At 38.5% G+C, this 16,681-nt stretch overlaps 1 protein-coding gene across 3 annotated transcripts in view; it reads left to right on the forward strand.

The window, feature by feature from the left end:
* LOC309503277 (interleukin-1 receptor type 1) overlaps positions 1 to 16,681 on the forward strand; it is a 95,874-nt gene that overhangs the window by 62,824 nt on the left and 16,369 nt on the right. Inside the window, exons 1-3 of one of the 3 annotated variants that reach the window (XM_082176004.1) lie at positions 1,533 to 1,942; positions 8,435 to 8,524; positions 15,697 to 15,940. In XM_082176004.1, the coding sequence (XP_082032130.1) occupies positions 8,437 to 8,524; positions 15,697 to 15,940 (332 nt within the window). In that variant the 5' untranslated portion in view covers positions 1,533 to 1,942; positions 8,435 to 8,436. Of the gene's footprint in view, positions 1 to 1,515; positions 1,943 to 8,434; positions 8,525 to 15,696; positions 15,941 to 16,681 lie in introns of those variants that run through there. The other 2 variants (XM_082176003.1, XM_082176005.1) reach the window with 2 other exon arrangements.

Consider the following 16,681-nt stretch of genomic DNA (forward strand, 5'->3'; position numbering starts at 1 on the left):
TCAAAGTCTTGGAGCTCAGAAGAGGTGCCAGATATGAAGCATCGTCATGCGTATTAAAGCGCTGATGGACTCAGTGAAGGAGTTTATTTCTCTTCCCAGCGAACAGGGAACGTTCTGGTGAGTTTCTCTCAAAGTTATGAACAAAGGTTCTCCCAGTAACATTAAGAGAACATTCATTCAATGTTCTCAAAACATTTGTGCAAAAACATTATTTATACACTGTTCATGGAGCGTTTTTACATGTTACTACTTGTTTCAGAACATTCCATGTTTGCCGAATGATTCACTGGAATGTTTCCCGTAATGTTCACATAACCAGGAAAAAAACATTTTAAAATGTTTACAAAAACCTGAACATTCAGCAATAATGTTTTTATAACGTTAGCTAAATGTTCTGTTTAGCTGGATTATGACTTACTGCTTGAATGAATGTAGAAACCACACAAACACCAGAACACATGAGAGGCAGTGTTTCCCTGCGAGGGTTCGCTATGGTCCGGACACAGAGAGGACTCGTGGGAATCAGCAGAATCTTGAACAGAACAGAAGAAAGATGGAGGGAAAGGGTCTATATTATATAACAACACGAAACGGGAGGTTGTTTCCCAGGCCTTCTGGAGCGACAGGATCTGATGAGTCCCTGATGATCACGATATAAACAGAACAGAGATATAGTCTACAGAAGAGGGAATAAAGTCAGTCAAGAACACCAGTTCTTACATTAACACTGAATAACAACAGCTCGAATCCTCACACAGTTCAGAGTTTAATCCACAGAGGATCCGGCGTGGGATAATCCTGGATAAACTACACTGTTTGTTCAGATTTTCTTCTTCTACTATTATAATTTGTCAGTCTGCAACTCAAACTTCATATATGATCTGGAATCTAAATTCTTTTCCTCTTATTTTTTACTCCTGAAACAAATTTCTATTTTGATTTATGCTTTAGATTTACTTATTCTTTTTTTAATATTCTGTTTCATTAATATTACTTCCTTCCAGTATTCCCTTTTGTTAATTGCATTTTTGTTTTATTTGCACATTTTATTTTTCACTTCTTCGTCTGTTTATATTACTTGTTTATTTGCACTATTGTTCATTGTATTTTTTTTTATTGTATTTTATATTTTTTATGCTCTGTATTTAATATAAACAAATGAAAAGGTGAAAGTTGTGCATTTACATTTCTGCAAAATGCACAAATGTAAATGTATTTTCACTTCTTCATTTGTTTATATTGCTTGTTTATTTGCACTACGGTTTGCTGTGTTTTATAGTTTATATTCACAGTATTTTAATATAAACAAATGAAGTGACCATTGTTATGCATTTGGCAGAAATGTTAATGTAAAATGTTCGCTTATTTATTTATTTATTTTTGCACTATTGTTCATTGTATTTTATATTGTTCACTGTATTTGACTCTGTTGGCTTTAGCAATAAATGATGTAATAGAAAGAGAGCAATGAATGCGCGGGTTTGCACTGAACTCTTCTTCTGCCCCCTGCAGGACTCCGGCTGTAACTGCGCACGCTCATTCTCTGACCGGGATCAGGCTCAAGTTTACTTCACTATCTCAACCGAACAAACATTGTTAGATCGTTTAAAAAGAAGCAGTTTTAGTCAGCGTGATAAAATGATTAAGTTTCAGTGAGATCTTTCTCTCCGCCTCTCATTGCGCAACTCTTGGAGAGGAAGCTTCCCAAACCTTAGAGGATATTGCAAAACCTGCTTTTCCTGTGGCTATGGAGAAGTGGCACGACAGATCTGACACACACACACACACACACACAGAGAGACAGAGAGAGAGAGAGATACGGGTTCGTTAGGCTTCGATGAACACGTAAAGCTGTCTCTTTAAGACAAACTAATGTACATGACTGGATTATAAGGCGCGATTTACTGAGGGAATCATGTTGTCTTGGGAAGAAGGACTGTAGGTAAGATTCCTCACTTCAGAATCTCTTCTGGCTCATTCATTTATATCCATGCTTTAACTTCTGTGTGTGGGTTAGTTGATGAGAACATTTCCCACATTTCCTCTGTAAACATGCGGTGAGGAAAAATCCTTGCCTACCATTTACCTCGATGAATGAATGTTCATGTTCATGTCTGTTTTTAGACATGGAAAAATCAGGCTGTCAGAAGTTTGGATACTCTTACTCATTATTATTTTTATGACTTTTTCCCGACATTTTAAAATAACAGTAAAGCCATAGGAAAACATCACATATGCAGTTATGGGAATTATGTAGTGACTCACAGGGGGAAAAAAGTCGAATTTAAACAAATGTAAGCTTTGTATTCGAGCTTCTTCTTTGTGAGGATCATCATGGGAGGCTTTGAAACATGTGCTGCTCAAATGCCTGTGCATTTAGTTGCATGAAAAAATTCAAATAGAGACAATTTTGCATTATTGCATTACATTTAGCATGCTAGTTCTAGATCTTTAAGATGATGTGGAATATAAGCACAGACTGGTGTAACTGAAGCGTCCGGTTACCGCAGATTCCTGGCTTTGACAGTGTTTTATTAGTTTGTAAACTATTTTCCTGGCGCTAGTTATTAAATTGACTCAGCACAGATGTTCTGGAAAGAAGAACTCATTTTGAAGTGTGGTTTTGAAGTCATCATCTGTGGTCTTATATATACACCTCTTATCATACACATTCATTTTTTTTTAATTCTCATATCATTTCATAATTTAATTTAATTTAATTTTGTTTTAACTTTATTATTACCAGAACCATCAAATGAAAAAGCGACTGGTGTAAATAACCCTGACCACACTAAAGCCTGGATAAAGGCTTTCCATCATTCATCCGATCAACAAATCATTTTACACTCATATTTTATATTCACGTTTATTTATTTGTTTATTTATTTAGCCTTTGGTTTAAATGGCTTGACAGAAAGTTTCGAATCTTGCAGCAAATACTTTTTGAATAAACAGAGAGACTAATATTAGCGTAGATGCCATTCTTCTTATGAAGTAACGAGTACATCAGGATTTATGGGAAGTGTTCCCGGTTCCGGCTGACCTAATCTATGCAGCCTAACATTGAATTATAGAAGTCTATAATGTGTTATGTGTATGCTAGGTCAAAGAGATGTGTTTTTAGTCTAGATTTGAACTGACAGAGTGTGTCTGCTTCTCGGACAATGTTAGGAAGACTGTTCCAGAGTTTTGGTGCCAAATAGGAGAAGGATCTACCGCCAGCAGTCGATTTTGATATTCTAGGTATTATCATGCGTGATGTCATGCGTGTTCTCAAGCGTGATGTCATGCGTGTTCTCATGCGTGTTCTCATGTGTGATGTCATGCGTGTCCTCATGCGTGATGTCATGCGTGATGTCATGCGTGTTCTCATGCGTGTTCTCATGCGTGTTCTCATGTGTGATGTCATGCGTGTCCTTTTGAACACTCATGCGTGTCCTCATGCGTGTCCTCATGCCTGTTCTCATGCGTGTTCTCATGTGTGATGTCATGCGTGTCCTCATGCGTGTTCTCATGCGTTTTCTCATGCTTGTTCTCATGCGTGTTCTCATGTGTGATGTCATGCATGTGTTCTCATGCGTGTTCTCATGTGTGTTCTCATGCGTGTTCTCATGCGTGTCCTCATTTGTGTCCTCATTTGTGTCCTCATGCGTGATGTCATGCGTGTCCTCATGCGTGTCCTCATGCGTGTTCTCATGCGTGTTCTCATGCGTGTCCTCATGCGTGTTCTCATGCATGTTCTCATGCATGATGTCATGCGTTTTCTCATGCTTGTTCTCATGCGTGATGTCATGCGTGTTCTCATGCGTGATGTCATGCGTGTTCTCATGCGTGATGTCATGCGTGATGTCATGCGTGATGTCATGCGTGTCCTCGTGCGTGTCCTCATGCGTGTCATGCGTGTTCTCATGCATGTTCTCATGCATGATGTCATGCGTTTTCTCATGCTTGTTCTCATGCGTGTTCTCATGCGTGTTCTCATGCGTGTTCTCATGCGTGATGTCATGCGTGTTCTCATGCGTGTTCTCATGCGTGATGTCATGCGTGTCCTCGTGCGTGTCCTCATGCGTGTCATGCGTGTTCTCATGCGTGATGTCATGCGTGTTCTCGTGTGTGATGTCATGCGTGTCCTCATGCGTGTTCGGACTGAACCAGACCCGAGGCTTCAGGCGATAACGCAGATTTCTGTGCTTGTGGGAACTCTTGAGTACTTTTCTCTCTGATGGAAATACTGTAAAGTGCATGTTAACTTGTGCTTCACCCTGTCAGGAAGTTGTTGAACTATCATTATAATGATGTGGCATGTTGGAATGAGTTTTCCCAGATCAACTTCATTGTCATTTCTTAAATCCAGTGCCACCCACACTTTCACTGGACTTGACAGTCAGGTTCATGGTTCATTCTGATCATCCATCAGCAGTCAATAGATCTGTTCTTCTTTATTTTTTCCTGTTCTTAGCAGAAATGGTTAAACCGGATTGCAAATATTTATGTGAATCAACCCAAAATTATGCAACACGCCTTTAAGAGTCACAGGGTGTTTTTAGGCCAGAAGCGTGATGTATACATGTTGCATACTTACAAAAGGACATTGAAATGTGTGTAAGGAATTTTCCACACATATATCAGGATTTATAAATAAATAAACTGAGCGTAAATAAGTGCACTCTTTTACTGGAGTGAGAGAAGTAATGAAGAAACAGAATGATTTTATTAAAATACACATTTAGATGAAGTATTCCACTCTCATTAATGGAGTTAAGCACTGAAATTACATGGTCACTATCCAGAAGGTAAACAACATTTTTATGAATTTAGATAAATGTGCTGCTTTTGAGCACTTTTCCTGTGGCACGTAGTATAATTTTAGTGTTGGAATGAGAGCTATAGGCACATGATAATTCCTCTTTGATTGATTGATTGATTGATTGAAAACTTTATTGAACAACAACAATCAACATGAAGTGTTCAAAAGGATAAAAACACAAAAAAGCCCAAAGGCTTGTTTCCATTGTGCTCCTTAAGATGGAAGATGAGTAACAGTACATGGACTAAATACATTGAGGACAATGAAGAAAGGGGGCAAAAAAGAATAAATAAATAAATAAATAAAAGAACGAAACAAGGGCTAAAATCCCAGATAGACAAGCAGACACACAAGCTGACAATACAATATTCCTACTACTTCAAGAATTTATTTTTATTTATTTTTTTATTTATTTTTATGGATTTAATAACCAATTTTTTATTGAAGATTTAAAATGATAATAGGAAGAGCTCAACAGTTTAAGGTTTGAAGGTAAACCATTCCACAAGACAGCTGCAGAGTATAGGAAAGAGTAGTTTCCCACACAGCTCTTAAAGCGGCACGGCCTGTAACCTGTGGATCTCCCTCTGGTGCAGAAGTTGTGCGTATCACTAATTTTTGGAAAGTAATCACATAAATACTTGGGTGCCAGATTATTTCTTATCTTATAAACTAAACACAGTTTAAGTTGAGAAACCCTCTCCTCCACTCTGAGCCACCCAAGACTGGAGAAATGGTCAGGAAGAAGATGAGTTCTAGGATGTAATTTAAGGATCACTCTGATTAGTTTATTTTGACAGATCTGTAGCTTGTCTTTGAGGCCTTTAGTAATGCCTGTGTACCGAGATGTACAGGCATAGTCAAGATGACATTGAACCAGCGCATCGGCCAGGATTTTTAAGGTTTTACTATCTACGAGGAACTTAGTCCTTTGGCTTACCTTTGAGATAATTTTTCAGCCATAAGCTCCCCTGATAGTTTGTTATCTAGTATACAGCCCGAGTAAGTAACGGCTTCCTTGGCTGTAATTTCAACATTACCTACGACTACCCTAAACCCCATAGCCTTTTTCAGTTTATCTCTGGACCCAAAAAGAATTGACTCTGTTTTGCCAAGGTGGAGAGACAGCTTGTTCTCTGTTAGCCAAACACTGAGGTTAATGAGTTCTGAACTAAGCAGCCTTTCCACCTCTAATTTGTCTTTATGAGAGACTAGAATAGCTGAGTCACCTGCAAATAAAAACAAATTACAGTCTATAGCTGACGACATATCATTGACATATAATTAAAAAAAGAGAGGACCCAAAATACACCCCTGGGGAACTCAACAAGTTAATTTAAGTGGTGAGGACAAGGTCCCTTCCACATCTACCACCTGTTCTCTGCCCACCAGGTACAGTGTCTCTATCACTGAAGAGATGCAGGAGAAACTCCCAGGGCTTTTAGTTTGTTCAAAAGGAGGACATCATACTGAACCGTAGCAAAGGCCTTCTGAAGGTCTATTAACACCATGCCACAATAATTCCTCTTTCCTAATAAAGGCTGTAAGATAAAGCAGACAGGTATCAGTGGAATGGGCTTTTCTAAAGCCTGATTGGAAGTCAAATAAAAGGTTATGTTCTGCTAAATAACTGTCTATTTGCTCATAAATGATCCTTTCCACAATTTAAACTAAACAGAAGTCCAGTGATCGTTCGGTGTTCGAACTGTCATTCTGTGATCTTCATCACCACATCATGAACTAAACCACTGTATTTGAATCATAGAATTGAAAGGAAACCGTAAGATTTGTGAAGTTTTCTTTTTTTTAAATGTTTTTTTCAATGAGTCAGACAATTGTATTTTCACTGAAAAACATGCTTATATGTTTCCATTAAAAATACATAACCATCCTAAAACATGTTTAAAAAAAAAAAAATGCTGTGTTGTTTCAACCCAAATTTGGGTCAAATATGGACAAAGTTGGGTTAAAACTTTTAATAAAATGGTTGGGTTATTCCATATTTGATCCAAATTTGCTTTGGAACAATCCAGCATTTTTAAGAGTGACCTTATTGGCAAACATGCATACATTTTATTTGTTTAAAACAATTAAAAATACTATTTGGCCAGTGGAAAGATATGAGAATTACTCTTCTCCTATTTTAATGCGATTTTGCTTTTAGGGATGTTTTGATATATTTATTCTAAAATAAGATAAGGATACTGAATGATATTTAGTAATGTAACGTGACGGCTCAAATGGCATTTATAGTCTCTATCCTAATATTTTCCTAATGTCTTGTACTGTTAAACATGGTTTCATGTGGATGGGAATATGCATATGGAGATGAAAGTAAAACTCTGGGAAGCTCCATAAATGGTTATTTCAGGAGAAAATTGAGATTTTCACCCAAAAATAAAAATATTAGATATTTTGAATATAAATATAGATATTATTAAGGAAGATATTTTGAATTTAAACAAACAAAACAAAACAAAACAAAACTGTATTTTATTGTGTGGACAAATATTTTCAAAATCCTTTTAAAATGAAAAGATCCCTTTAAAATGATTTGCTTGGCAGGCTGGTTCTAATATGAAGGGTGTTTAATCAGGGTCATAAAAGGATTGGATATAAATCAGGGTCATAAAATGATAAAGGACATTTATAATGTAAGCATGGAACCGGTGGACATCATCGCCCATTAAAAACGATTTACTAATGGTGAAGTAAATGTTTGGCAGTCCACGAGACACACGAATGAGGTTAAGAACAGGGTTAATTTAGGCTATCTTAGATCCTGTTTAATTTCAGCGCGTTCCCTTTTTCTCTTACTTTCATTCCTCAAATTCCCAGTCTCTTCGCTGAGCAAGCAGCTTAAGTTCCTCAGAAACGTCTCCTCTTGTAAAGATCGAAGAGTCTTGTGCAAGAATGACAGCTCAGTTCTGTCCAGTCGACAGGATCGGCTCGAGTCAGCACTTCTCATGGGTGTTCCCGAAGAAGAGGGAAGCGAGAGTAGGAATCAGAACCAGTATTTACAGATACAATACATAATGAACAATATTTCAGTTATTAAAAAGTTTGTAAATTGAGTAAATATTGTATAAAATAAGCGTGTATTTAATCCCACATCTGTATTTAATTAATTTGGTGTATGTCTCATTTTGACATTTATTTGTATAGAGAATATACAGTACATTTTATAAATAAAGTGAGAAAATATCACGCAAATGTTTTTCTGGCCTGGATCAGGGTTGAACTTTGAGTTTGTGTCTCTAACACTGTTGACTTCCAGTAAACATGAGGTTCAAAGATCATTAAACATGACTAACAACGTCATAAAAGCCTGAATAGTATTTATAGGATTCTCCAATATTATATACAGGAAAACCTGCAAATAACAGTGAAGTTTAAAATCGTGAATGAATACATATATTCGAAATCTAAATAGCCTATACGTTGTGTGTATGATAACATGTTTCTTTGAATATGAAAATATAATTCTGAGTTCTGCTTGCTATCTCAGTTCAGATTCAGTAGTTTAGTTCTGAATGTCACACACACATGTATTCCTGTGGTTATTGATTCTTAAGTCTGTTGATTTAGTGGTTATTGATTCTTAACTCTCTCTGTCTTTCTCTACAGATATGGATTGGTTGTCCCTTGTTTTTCTGGCCGCTTTACTTCGGGCAACCGAATGTGGTGTAATATCAAATAAGGAAGCTTTAGGTTCAGGTAAGAAGTTGCATCAGTTTCCATTGTTAACTTTATGGTGGGGGATGGGAGGGTGGGGTGGGAGGGTGGTGGGGGCGTGGTTGTCTGTCTGTCTGTCTGTCTGTCTGTCTGTCAATCAGAGGAGGCCACGCCCTGTTCTGGAGATCTGCACCTCTCTCTGAACACAGCCGTTCAGTTTCATCTGAGGTGAAGTATGAGCTTTTAGTACGGCTGCAAAGCTGGAGCACTAAATGAGATTAAAAGTCACATTACACATTTTTAACATTAAATAAAGCACATACACATTTACATTTAAATTTACATTTAATCATTTAGCAGACGCTTTTGTCCAAAGCGACTTACAAACGAGGACAGCAATAGAAGCAATTAAACCAACAATAGGACAACAATATCCAACATTACCTGAGATTATCATTGCCATACTTTGTGTTGTTGTTCCAGCCGTGACGTTGCAGAGAAATAGAATTTTTTTTTATTTGTTGTTTATTTGAATAGGGACAGAACAGATACAAAAAACATAGATTATTACATAAAGAACAATCCGATGCCTGTATCACAGTGTTTATGGCTAATTCGCAACACCTGTCCCTAGAAGGGCTTTTAACAGTTAAGATAATAAAGAAATATTTTTTTTTTTACAGTGAATATACAATAAAATGTTCAGAAACCCCGTTTAGCACCAATAAAAATAAGTGTAGTAAATAAACACATTCACTGGAACTCACACAGATGCACACCTCACACACACACACAGCTACACATCTCCTGTGGTGTGATCACACTGATGCTGCTGTAGGAACCAGGCTTTTGTTAGTGTTTTAAAGGTGGACAGTTTAGTTAAAGTCTTTATATTTGTAGGAAGCCGGTTCCACAGATTGGCTCCTTTCACAGAAAAAACATTTTGGGCAGAAGATGTTTTACAAAATGTAACTTCACAGTCTCCACATGCAGCCGCTCTTGTGGATCTGGAGGGTTCCAGCCTGTGGCTCAGGTGCAAGTCCAGTCAAACGTTCAAAAAACAGCTTTATGTGTCTAAGGTTAACAACATTAACAAAGTTTAAGATTTTATGTTTACTTAAAATGTAACAGTGATGGAATCGAATGGGTTTTTATGGCAGGGTTATAAAGCCTCTCAATAGGCTTCAGGGTAGTTAGGCTGGTCTGGGACCGAGCAGTGGTTAGGGTTAGGGTAGTTAGGCTGGTCTGGGACCGAGCAGTGGTTAGGGTTAGGGTAGTTAGGCTGGTATGGGACCGAGCAGTGGTGCAGTACGACAGGTGGGACGGGATCATAGTGTTCAGAAAGACGTGAGCACATTCAAATGTTAGACCGCTCCTGATCATTCTGAAACAGTTCATACTGGCCTTCGTTTTTCTGGAGATGCTTTTAATATGACTGTAAAAATGTAGCTGAGAATCTAAAATCACTCCTAGATATTTTTCTTGTTCTACCTGATCGATGAGTTAGGTTAGGGTTAGGGTTAGGTTCATTTTAATGTTAAGGTCATTTATTATCCGCGTTCTTGTTATAGAAAAACACATAGATTTAGTTTTCCTCAGATTAAGTGTTAAACATGATTTATTTAGTATGGTTCCCTGAGGGATTCCGGTCTTAGTTTTACATGGGGCAGATTTTACATGAGCAATAACTACACATTGTTCTCGGCCCTGTAAGTATGACTCGAACCCATAGACTGTAAAAAATATGGACAAAGCGTCTGTGACGTCACCCATAGACTTTCTGAAGAACGGGTTTGAAGCCGTTTATGGGGGGTATGGGCGGCGCCATCTTGGAAAATCTTGGGAAACCCTAACCCCGCCCACCTTCTGACGCAGCGCGCGTCACTCAGCTCGCTCTGCTACTCCGGTTATCTCTGTGTATATTTTAGGCAACGAAATATGTTATAAAACACCACACTAATTCTTTTCGTTTTCATTTAAAGAAATCTTAAACATTATAGCCACACAAATGTGGTTCAGGCAACGCATATTGATTATATTCACTGCACATAACGTTTGCCTATTTATAACAAAACGAAATATAAAACACACCTGCCTCTTTTCGTTTTAAATATAATATAAAAATATTAAACATTTTAATATGGTCCAGGCAATATGTGCATTTGTACTAAACAACAGATGTTGCAGTAAACAACATTACAGATCATCTTCATTGTATTAAAATTTAAAATGACAAAACTCAACCCAGTCTCTTTTTGTTAAATTTCAGTTTTATCAATATTAGCTATTATAAAAGTATAAGTAAAAGGTAAAGTTAGAAGAAGCTATACAAATAAAGCAAACAATTCAGTCAAACATAAAAAGTCAGCGCTCGATCTAGTCTAACCATACAACAGTAAAGTTAAATAGCTTATAAAGTTATGAAACTTCCCCTCAGCCAAAACGATTGCCCAGGGAACAAATTATAGATTTACGTTACGAGACCAAAAATCGCCCGTTAGATATACACAAGACGAATTATATCTCATGTTTAACCACTACAGAGACGCCAGAGTCAGCGGCAAAAGAACGTCTAGCCGAGGAAAGGCTGTTCCAGGCGGGGTACATCGCGCTGAGCGCCCGGTGATCGCTGGATCTCACAACTGGATACAATTTTCATAAATCTTTATAAATAAACCACAGATTTGAGCTTTAAACAACTACATTCTCGCCTGAAAAACTCTTAAAACTACATTTCATGATGCAGAAACAGTAGTATTATATGTCAACTGTATTAAAAAATGGTGCTTCTTATGTTGTCATTCTCCGTGGCGCTGCCTTGTCAGCTGTCAATCAAGCTGTCAATCAAAGTTAACCCTTATTGTCATACATTTTATATCTAAATACGATCTAAACTAACGAGTTAGAAAACAATTCACAGCCATCATGGTTGTCTGGCACTCGGAACCTATCGAAAAATACAATAAAAGTCCATGGGACCAACCTGTAAAAACATGAATTTATGCTGTAAAAACGGACATTTTAACATGGGGGCTATGGACATTTGCTCCCTTTTGGGACCTTCCCCTAGCGGATTTTCGATGTATTGCAGTTTTTCGCACTTCCGTGTAGGCTTCATTTTTCAGATCAGAATGTTGCCGCTTGCTCGAACCGTGATAATGCCTGGTGTGACATATTATAAGATGACAGTTTTGAGATAAGACGGCTATGGTTTACTGTATCGAATGCCCTCTTGAAGTCCAGGAATACTACACCCACGATGTTTCCTTTATCAAGCGGCTGCACAATATTTTCCAATAATGCTCAGATGGCTGATTCAGTGGCTCTGTCTGAACACATACTGTTGAGGGTGTATATACTGATGAGGGTGTATATACTGATGAGGGTGTATATACTGATGAGGGTGTATATACTGTTGAGGGTGTATATACTGATGAGGGTGTATATACTGTTGAGGGTGTATATACTGAAGAGGGTGTATATACTGTTGAGGGTGTATATACTGTTGAGGGTGTATATACTGTTGAGGGTGTATATACTGATGAGGGTGTATATACTGTTGAGGGTGTATATACTGTTGAGGGTGTATATACTGAAGAGGGTGTATATACTGAAGAGGGTGTATATACTGTTGAGGGTGTATATACTGTTGAGGGTGTATATACTGATGAGGGTGTATATACTGTTGAGGGTGTATATACTGAAGAGGGTGTATATACTGTTGAGGGTGTATATACTGAAGAGGGTGTATATACTGAAGAGGGTGTATATACTGTTGAGGGTGTATATACTGTTGAGGGTGTATATACTGAAGAGGGTGTATATACTGTTCAGGGTGTATATACTGTTGAGGGTGTATATACTGAAGAGGGTGTATATACTGATGAGGGTGTATATACTGTTGAGGGTGTATATACTGAAGAGGGTGTATATACTGTTCAGGGTGTATATACTGTTGAGGGTGTATATACTGAAGAGGGTGTATATACTGTTGAGGGTGTATATACTGTTGAGGGTGTATATACTGTTGAGGGTGTATATACTGAAGAGGGTGTATATACTGATGAGGGTGTATATACTGTTCAGGGTGTATATACTGTTGAGGGTGTATATACTGAAGAGGGTGTATATACTGTTTAGGGATGGGACGGTATGAAAATTTTATATCACGATTATAGTGACCAAAATTATCGCGATTATCAATGTTATCACGGTTTTGTTAAAACGAGATGAAAGTGTTCAAAAAGAGTTGATGATCACACTGAAGACATTTCAACAAGTTTTATATTTGAAAATCAACAAACAACAAATAAAACAGCAGCTCTATGCTCTTTTTAAAGCAAGATTCTATTATGTGGCATTTCCTTCCTTATAATGACGGTCGTCAATAGCAACGCATTATAACACCGCGCACATCCATTGTAACGGCCGCCTAGTGTTAAGTAGTGTTCATGACATGAATGTTGATGTGCCTTTAAGATAACTTCTATGGCGTACGTTATTGTATGCTTGCTGTTTTTATGTGAGCGCGCAGTCACATAAAAAGAGAGTGACTGAGATTGCTCGCGCAAAGAGGAAGATGACCGCTCTACTACTGACCGTTGTTTTATTATAATGTGTTTACTTCCACTTTGATTTGTAGCGTGTTTTAGAGTGTTTTCTTTTCCCTTTTAACATTCGCTCTTCGACATGTATATGAAGAGTGTGCTTAACTGAGAGAAAACATCTATAAAAGTCTCGTGGAACTACCAGTTCATTTGCACTGTCTTGTATTCTTCATCTGGGCAGACTTCAAACTCTCTGACAGACGTTACACCATATAAGGCCAATTTATACTTCTGCGTCGAGTGTACGCCGTAGTGTACGTCGTAGGGTACGCACGTAGGCGGCGCCGTCGTGAGCATTTATACTTCTGCGAATGTCTGTGTTGCTCTGCGGTTACACCGCCGAAACGCTAGTTGGCGCGGGTGGGTTTTAATGTTCCAGTTCCACTGTGTTTACATTCCTCGCGGCTGTTTTGAGTTTAGGTTTCTACGAGCAATGGCGACTGAAGGAGTCATACAGATGGCTGTATTTCCGCACTTCTTCAAGCAATCTCTCGGTCACTTGGTCTATTTCCATGGCTCTTCACTGATCTTCGGAATTTAAAAATGGCGGGCGGGCGGTGCAGAGTGCAGAAGATCATTCCGGAAATGCGTAGGAGGAAACGCGATGCTATCCAGCCGACCAATCACAGATCTTGCGGTCCGCGTCGCCGCGACGCGTAGTTACATTTTTGAGGAGGTGCGCGTCAGGGTACGGCGAAGGGTACGACGTATGGTACACGTCAATGCGTATGCTACGCCGTACCTTCTACGCGAACCCGACGCAGAAGTATAAATTGGCCTGTAGCCTATCAAAAAATGGACGCGCTCTCTCGTTTCATTCAAATACAACTTGCCGTCTTGCGTCTCCGGTTTTAATTGTATTGAAAATTAAATCAGAGTTGATTTATTGTTTACAGAGTTTTATAATATTGTTGTGATCATCTTGTCTGAACGATTGTTTTGTACGCTGAACATAATGGATTTATAAACAGGCAAGATTTAAAACATTAATCTCAATTCAATGTCCCCGTAATTATGTGGTAAAAAAAAGTCGGTGTAATAAGTGTATTATATAAATTATTATCCCTTTATTCCCTTAAATGTCTCTTAATATTCTTGTTTGAACTTGTTCGTTCGTCTTTGGCTCAAAGCCACTTGCTGCAACCTTTTTTTTTGCGGAAGCTTCACGTTTATTTCAAGTGATTGATATAAATAGTTCAACTTAAAACAACATTTTATGCCCAATTATTTCCCAGACGTAGTTTTGGTATTGAGGTCAAAGTTAACTTGCCTTGCATTCGCTATACAACAGTGGGTAATGGTCACACAAGACGACTCGGCAGGGTGCGACTTGACAGGGTGACCATCCTTGATTAAGTTTCCCTCAGGACTTGTGTTAAAGCCAAAATATGACCACACCTCAGAATTGGTTCTCTTAAAAGGCTGGAAAATCTCCCGAGCACGGTCACAGCCTTCTACAATTCCTTCTTGAATAAAAAAAAACAACACCATTGCGCGCTGCGCCTGCGTCAGACTGTTGCTGGCTGAACAGGCTCGAAAATCGCGATAATCAAACACGGTTTTAATGATAATTAAATTTTAAACGATATTACTAACCGTCAGTACATTTTATCGTGGTTTATAGTGAAACCGGTAATCGTCCCATCCCTAATACTGTTCAGGGTGTATATACTGTTGAGGGTGTATATACTGAAGAGGGTGTATATACTGTTCAGGGTGTATATACTGTTGAGGGTGTATATACTGAAGAGGGTGTATATACTGTTCAGGGTGTATATACTGTTGAGGGTGTATATACTGTTCAGGGTGTATATACTGAAGAGGGTGTATATACTGATGAGGGTGTATATACTGTTGAGGGTGTATATACTGTTCAGGGTGTATATACTGTTGAGGGTGTATATACTGAAGAGGGTGTATATACTGTTCAGGGTGTATATACTGTTGAGGGTGTATATACTGATGAGGGTGTATATACTGTTCAGGGTGTATATACTGTTGAGGGTGTATATACTGAAGAGGGTGTATATACTGTTCAGGGTGTATATACTGTTGAGGGTGTATATACTGTTGAGGGTGTATATACTGTTCAGGGTGTATATACTGTTGAGGGTGTATATACTGAAGAGGGTGTATATACTGTTCAGGGTGTATATACTGTTGAGGGTGTATATACTGAAGAGGGTGTATATACTGTTCAGGGTGTATATACTGTTGAGGGTGTATATACTGAAGAGGGTGTATATACTGATGAGGGTGTATATACTGATATTTTTGACATTACCGGAACTAGACTTATAGGTCGATAGTTACTAACGTCTGTGGTATTCCCGGACTTAAAGATGGGTTTAACCAGTGCCTTTTTCCAAGCATCTGGAAATATTCCATCTAAAAAGTTAGAAGCAAGATCTTGTACGGATTTAATGAAAAATTGATTAAAAGCAAATTATAAAACCTCTGGTTAAAATGGGAAAGATTCCTTTTCTGGCGTGTCGTCTGGTTAGGACTCGTGTGTGGTTTTCATTAGTTTCTTGTTCTCCAGCTCATGTATTATTCTTCTTGTAGATTCTCTATATTGTTCAGTCTTCATCATGTTCTCTTCTACAGAATCCTGCGAGGACTACAGAGTGGCGTATGAGCGTACGTTTGCGATCCCCGGGGAGTCTCCGCTGTTGGAGTGTCCGTTGCAGAATCTGTTTCCTGCAGAAATACCGTATAACGTGACGTGGTTTGAGGAGAGAACGGGCTTGGAGATCTCAGACGGGCAGCAGAACGTCTCGCTCTCAGGAACGTCTCTGTGGTTCCCCAACATCAGCATGGAGAGCCAGGGAACATACGTGTGTGTGCTCAGGTATGAACGGCTTCCTCACGATTTTTAAAGGTAATTCTACATGTTTAATGATAATGCATCATGGGAGGCACCAAGCCATTTCACTGGCAGAAAGTGTTTCCTTCATCGTCGGCATGAGTTGAAACTATCGTATATAAAGCCTTGTACAAATAAAGGTGACTTGACTTCTTTTCATTGGCAAAATAGTTCAAAAACAGCCAATATTGTGTTTAAAATGTAACCCACTCTATTAACTCCTTGTTTGTTGACCTGCAGTCGTGCTTATATGCAGAAGAACAGCACGCTTGATCGTGTAATATTGCATAACTTCAGCATTTATAGAAATATAAGACAGAAACTCATACAGGGGTTTTTTGTCCACATATATTGAATTTCGGGGTAACTGAACTAATATAGGCTACAGGATGAGGTTTACTGTCACATGGTCCTGGTTTGGTAGTGAAAGGCTTTTATAAAAGAGCCTGAGCAGAGGATGTGGTGAGTCTGAACTCGGGGTGATGGGCTTCCCACGCAAGACGTGTCATTGGGCTTGAAGAGCTAGAAGCCTGTTTCCAGCACTAGAACGTTGAGATGTTTTCCACTGCAGCTCTGTGTTTTCCAGAGACTCGCTCTGTTGACCGAAGAAATAAATGGACTGAAAGATCAGGATATGTGTGAAGTTTCCAGGATGGTGAGAAGAGCAAACCCGTGTCATGTTGAGCAGATGTTGACCTTTAGACAATACACACACACACTTACTGT

The sequence above is a fragment of the Leuciscus leuciscus genome (assembly GCF_965113295.1).
Source record: "Leuciscus leuciscus genome assembly, chromosome: 7".
In the NCBI taxonomy this organism is placed as follows: domain Eukaryota; kingdom Metazoa; phylum Chordata; class Actinopteri; order Cypriniformes; family Leuciscidae; genus Leuciscus; species Leuciscus leuciscus.